Source organism: Crocuta crocuta, unplaced genomic scaffold, assembly GCF_008692635.1.
Source record: "Crocuta crocuta isolate KB4526 unplaced genomic scaffold, BGI_CrCroc_1.0 scaffold549, whole genome shotgun sequence".
Lineage (NCBI taxonomy): Eukaryota > Metazoa > Chordata > Mammalia > Carnivora > Hyaenidae > Crocuta > Crocuta crocuta.
In genome coordinates this window covers 684,724-690,484 of record NW_027529169.1, presented here as the reverse complement: position 1 = coordinate 690,484, position 5,761 = coordinate 684,724, and the positions used below count along the sequence as shown (strand labels likewise).

Here is a 5,761-nt window from a genome sequence, read left to right as displayed (position 1 = left end):
TTCTCCTTACTAGAGACCTCTTCCAGCAGGTTGTATATGTCCCTGTCAAAGCTGTGGTCCTTCCCAGTCATTTGGCTTTATCAGTGCTTAACATGTACTAAGCTTTTTAGTTCTGTGGAACAGAAGCCACTACCCTCTGATCTTTTTTCCCCCCTTTATTTTAATATGCTTGAATAAGGACTTGGGAATGACCAGCATGCTATCTTCATAGTCTGGTTCCAGGGATATGGGTACTTCTTAGCAGGGAAATGATTTAAGATTGGATGTTTCCTTTGAATATCAGGTCCTGGGGCTGAGAACAAAAATAATAGGCCTCCCTCTTCCCCTGCTATAAGAAAATATCCCTTTATTTATCAAGGTCCTTATCTGGCCCCTTCCCCAAGAGCTCACAGTACAGTATTTGTTTTTTAGAAGCCCCATTTGCACAGGTTTTCAGTGACTCAGAATGCTCTACTGCCTTTTCTTTAAGAAAGGATTGAAATACACTCCTACTGTGCCCCCTTCCTCCCTCGCAACTCCTGCCTGTGTTTATGTGGAACCCTAATCCCCAGAACCATGCTGAGATGGACACATTGTCTGTAAACCCCTGGGTAACTGTCAAGTTATGATCCAAACTTCAGGTTGTTCTGTATAAAATGCAAAATAAATGTTTTTATTAACAATGCTTGAGCCTGCTATTAAAGAAGACTTGGAAGAATCTGTTATAAAGTAAGGAAACTGGCTAGCAAGATCCCGGACTAAGTGGGTTCTAAGTTATCCTGTGCATCCCTTTATCTTTAGGTGGGTTTAGCATGTACCCTAATAAGACTGGATACCTGTGAAATTTCCAAAGGAGATTTCTGTCTTTCCTCAAGGTTATAAGTTCTTCCCAATTTTAATGTAAGATAGAACACTCAAGGACTGCAGCTGAGACCTCAAAACCACCCATGTGACTAATCCAAGAAAACTAGTCCAGCCCACTGGGTGAAAGGAACATACTATACCAAGGGCAAATAGAGGAGGAATGCTAGCTCTGGACCTGAGCCACTAGAAGGCTCTGGTATTGTGTGGAATGCCTGTTCTTTGCAGGGACCTTAAGGAGGTCTTTAAAAGAAGTGGTCCTGAGGACATCAGCTGTATGGTAGATCTGAGACCAGATTATTCTGTCCTGAGGCTCCTGCAACTGACCTTCTGAAAAAGTCTATAAATAGGGCAAGGGAGTGGGTACTAGGTCCTGGCTTGTAGAATGTGCTACTATAGTTAGCAGGGACACTATGTCCAAGAGGCCTTCTTGCACCTTTACTCCCCTGAGGAAGGAAGCCATGACTTTCTTCTACTCTGCTATATCCACACTGTTCCCGTAAGAAACGATATAAATAAGCCAAATTCACACTGTCACAATTAATTTATTGAAATTTTATAAAAACTCAGGCCAAGTAGAATAAAGTACAACCCAAGAATACAATTCTCTTCAGTGCTTTTTTTTCTCCTTGCCCCTGTGGCACTGATGTTAAGACAGCTCGTTGCTCTCCACTAACCAGGCAGTGGAAATGGAAATATTCTTAAAAGTGAGGTCATATGGATTTCAAGCTGGGGCCAGATCTCAGTCATTTCCTGGGGCATCTCAGGCGGGAAACAGTTATTAACCACCTAGTACCTCTGTCAGAGGAAAAAGCTGTTTATTCAGTCCTTAGAAAACGTGCTACCAGGTTACTCTGGTCAGACACTAAGGTACGTTGACAGGGTCCGAAAACCACACAGTACTGATTATAATGCACCGTGAGAAGGGTGCAGACATTAGGCATATGGGGCTCTCAAGATGAGCCTGACCATCTTCTAGGCATGTCTCCTTTCTGTATCTCCCTGCCTTTCTGCCCCAGCATTTATAGCCAGCGTAGAGCCCAATTTCTGGGGAATTGAGAAGGGGAACATCATTATGAACACAGACTCTTCTCTTAGATTGGAGCAGGAGCCAAATGAAATAAATAAGAGAACTGGGTTGGGAAGGAGAGTAGAGAAGAGGCCAAGGAACAATCCTTTGCCTCAAGTCTGGTGCACCTCATGGAACATCAGTTCACGGGGGATGGCTGTTTCTGGACCAAACTTGGTGGCTGCCCGACGCTCGAAGGCCGCGACATTCTGTTTGACAACCTCATCAAAAAACATGGTGGCCAGCTGGGAGTGCAGCAGAGAACGAAATTCAAAGGAAATCTGGGAATGGGTAAGAAACAGAAACTGTTCAAGATCATGTTAGATAGTCCTTGGCCAAATGCAAGGACACTATTCAGTGCCTTTTCTTCCCCTCCCCCTCTAGTTCCTTAGATCCCTTCAAAAGCCCTTACTTAGGACTGAGCACACAGTATAAGTTTGAGGTAAGCTCAGACCTGTGGAAAGTGTCATTGACTTGGGAAATGCTAAGTGCTAGCCATACTTAATAACTGTCATTGTACCTCCACGCTGCCCCCACAACCCAGTTGTAGCCCTATGCTACACAGCCTCCTGACTCACCGAAAAGTCCACAGTGCAAGTTCGGGGGTAGGCAGGAATACCCGGACTGAATCGCCAAATGGTCTCTAAGTGGTTGAAGAGCTTGCCATCAGTGCAAACAGCCTAAAAGAGGGCAGTCAGGTAGTTAATATTAAAATGGAATAAAACCTATACTAGATATAGGAGCCTATAAGAAAGAAATGAAAGATAGTTTCCTTTCCTTCTGATGTTTTATTATGGAAGTATGTGACACACGGAGATAAAATCACTACAAAGAGGGCCAAAATAGCCCTTAAATGTATAAATGCTAGAGAACACAAAAAGTTTGCTGATTAATCCCTCCCAGTGCCTCACCTTGACCATGTGAGGTTTGACCATGGAAACAGCAGAGGTATAACGTTCCACAATAGGTGGAAAGCCGACTTCTAACTGGGCCTTCAGATGACCTTTGCGGCTAGATACCACCAAAGACTTCTTACACCAGGGCACAAACTCACGATACTCCTGGACATTGGACACCACTTCGTACATCTCCTGCATTGAGTACCTAGGGGAAGGAATCACAGAGAGAGGCCAAGGAACTGCCAGCTGGGTCAGGTTCCTCCCTGCCCTAGGTGCCCTCCCCACAGTACCTTTGCTCACTAACTATTCACCATCAGGAACTAGAGATCCCAAAACTTGGATGAATGACTTCCCAAAAGCAAACACAGAAATTTCCATGATGTTAACATTACCTTATATTTTGTAGTTCACAGAATGCTATTGCATTTACTATCTTTTTTTATCTTAAGAGTGACTATCTAGGGGCACCTGGGTGGCATAGTCAGTTAAGCGTCCAACTATTGATCTCGGCTCAGGTCATGATCTCACAGTTTGTGGGTTCGAGCCCCACATCAGTGCAGAGCCTGCTTGGGATTCTGTTTCTCCTCTCTGCCCCTCCCTAGCTTGTGCGCTCTAGCTCTCTCTCTCCCTTTCTCAAATAAATTTTAAAAATTAACATCTATTTATTTTTGAGTGAGAGAGACAGACAGAGTGCGAGCAGGGAAGGGGCAGAGAGAGGCAGAGGCACAGAATCCAAAGCAGGCTCCAGGCTCTGAGCTGACAGCACAGAGTCCCATGCGGGGCTCAAATTCAAAGACTGCGAAATCATGACCTGAGCTGAAGTCGGAGGCTTAACCGACTGAGCCACCCAGGTGCCCCTCAAATTTTAAAAATTAAAGAAAAAAAGGGGGGACTATCTAGGGGGAACACAGGCTGTCCATTTTACTGGTGATCACACAAAAACTCAGATCCTAGCTCTGTAACTATCAATGTAGCCCTAGGTAAATTACCTGTGCATCCATTTTCCCAATCTGTGAATCAGAGGTAATAATAATAACTGATTCATAGGTTTGTTGAGAGGATCAAATGAGAAAACCTACATAAAACACCTACGTAGCTTAACTAGTCTAGCTACTAGCAGTAGCAAGTGCTCAGTAAGTGTTAGCTATTATGTTTTGTTCAGGATACATTTAAAAGCTCAGCAGAGAAAGTGGCTCACTCGTTGAGCATTGGGCTCCCTGATTTTGACTCAAGTCATGATCTCATGGTGGTGAGATCCAGCCCCGTGTAGAGAATCCCTCTGCTTGGGGTTCTCTCTCTACCCCTCCTCCATTTGCATGTGCCCTTGCTCTCAAAATAAAAAACTTTAAGTTAAAAAAAATAATAAAAGGTCAGCAGAGAAATAATACCCTGTTGTCTTATATTGCCCAGTTCTAGTCACATTTCACTTAATGGACATGCCCAGCAACCAAGAAGACGGAATGAAAGTTGGAAGGTTGGGAGGGAAGGATAAATGATCAGTAATAATAGCTGGGGAGAGGGATGGCCAGGGATGGATCTTTGCCCACTATTGCTACCCTTACATTCTAGCCTGGATTTGGTCATCTGTTTGGAAGGGAAGGGAATGTGGAGGGATGCTGGACAGGGTAGGATGCTCACCCCATGATCCTACGCTCCGAGTAAGCTTTTCGCTTGTTGGTGAAGGGGGCAGCAAAGCCCATGAAGGAACGCCTGGGAGGTAAGCCAGCCTCAGCCACCAAGACCTGGGCAGCCCGGGGCAAGAAGAGGCTGCTGGACATCAGAAATCTAAGCATAAAACGAAAGGGGAGACGACGTCATGATTCTTTGTGTTCCTCAAGCACTCCCAGGTGAAGGGGAAGTGGGGTGCATCCCAGAGGAAGGTCGTCCAGACAAGCCTTTCCCCCAGCACCTGCTGCAGCCCGCCAGGCTCCCTGGCCAGGCAGTCACGAGTGCGAAAGGTCGAGGGCGGTTGAGGACAGGTGCCGAGGGAGGAGATGGGAAAAAGTGGGGTGCGTGCGAAGCGCGGTTGCCTTTAAGTGTGGGCTATGCTTCTGCTAAAAGCTAGGACTCTCAGAAAGTAACAGTCTCAGGAGCCTCACCAAGCTGGGTGTTGCCAGGGCGCGAGCGAGGGGCAAGCAGTGGTTGGGAATCCGCCCCGGGGACTTCCCTTTGTGAATAACTTGCAAAAGCATTCCCCAAAGCTCTACATTAGACCCCTCGGTGGACCGCTCCCGCGCCACCCGACGCCAGGCCTGCATCCCAGAAGTGCAGCCCTTCACCGTGCAAATTCGCGGCCCTGGACGACCCCCTTTCCACCAGCGCAGACGCCCGCACCTCCCTCTCACCTCATTGGTCGCGGCGGTCGCGGAGGGCCGGGGGGNGCCATGCGCGCGACCCTCCCTTGCTGTCTCAGTTCTGACAACCGCTATTCCTTCCTCGCTCTGGAGGAAAAGCGGTAGGAAGCGGCCGCCGGGCGGGTTCAGGGTCCCCGAGCGCAGGAGCGGCCCGGGGCTGCGGCTCCTCTCGCCCTGCTCCCGCCCCGGCGGCCGGGTAGGCTAGAACTGAAGCCGCGACCGCTGCTCCCGCAGCTCCCAGTACCCTCACGTCACGCCGTTGCCATGGCTCGGAACCGGGAGAGGGAGGAAGGAAGGGGACAACGCGGCCTTTCGGGAGATGTAGTTTCACACCTCTAGCGAGAAAGGGCGCAGGAATCTGTGTTTCAGAAGCTGCAGAGATGTCCAAGAAGAACGAGGTCGTCTGGCAAACTACTTGGCGAGTCTGTGGTCACGGAACTGATACACAAGCACAGAGGCGACTTCGTGGGCGTGTCAATGGCAGATATCTGTTGATCTTCTCAAAATCTCTTTTAAAGCCTTTATTATAGTCTTCCTTGTTCATAGTTTTAGAAGTTCTATTCATCTTTGCAACCGCTAGTGCCTAGTACTATGTTGCA

At 47.7% G+C, this 5,761-nt stretch overlaps 1 protein-coding gene across 2 annotated transcripts; it reads right to left on the bottom strand.

The window, feature by feature from the left end:
• Positions 1-1,365: 1,365 nt before the first annotated feature.
• On the bottom strand, positions 1,366-5,184 carry COQ10A (coenzyme Q10A). Of its 2 annotated transcripts, none has more exons than XM_077757491.1 (5): positions 5,154-5,184; positions 4,447-4,593; positions 2,821-3,013; positions 2,488-2,589; positions 1,366-2,190 (listed from the first exon to the last, which is right to left on the bottom strand). In XM_077757491.1, the coding sequence occupies exons 1-5, from the start codon at positions 5,156-5,158 to the stop codon at positions 2,023-2,025; spliced, it is 615 nt and encodes a 204-aa protein (XP_077613617.1). In that variant the 5' UTR covers positions 5,159-5,184; the 3' UTR covers positions 1,366-2,022. The 2 variants fall into 2 exon arrangements, with proteins under 2 accessions (XP_077613617.1, XP_077613618.1); XM_077757492.1 differs by lacking the exon at positions 5,154-5,184 and adding an exon at positions 4,908-4,961.
• Positions 5,185-5,761: the final 577 nt, after the last annotated feature.

Excerpts from the sequence above, each read along its gene's own strand:
- COQ10A (XM_077757491.1), bottom strand. Across the intron at positions 2,590-2,820 it reads TCAAACCTCACATGGTCAAG|GCTGTTTGCACTGATGGCAA; the intron begins GTGAGGCACTGG and ends GCCCTCTTTTAG. Across the intron at positions 2,191-2,487 it reads CTTGCACTGTGGACTTTTCG|ATTTCCTTTGAATTTCGTTC; the intron begins GTGAGTCAGGAG and ends ACCCATTCCCAG.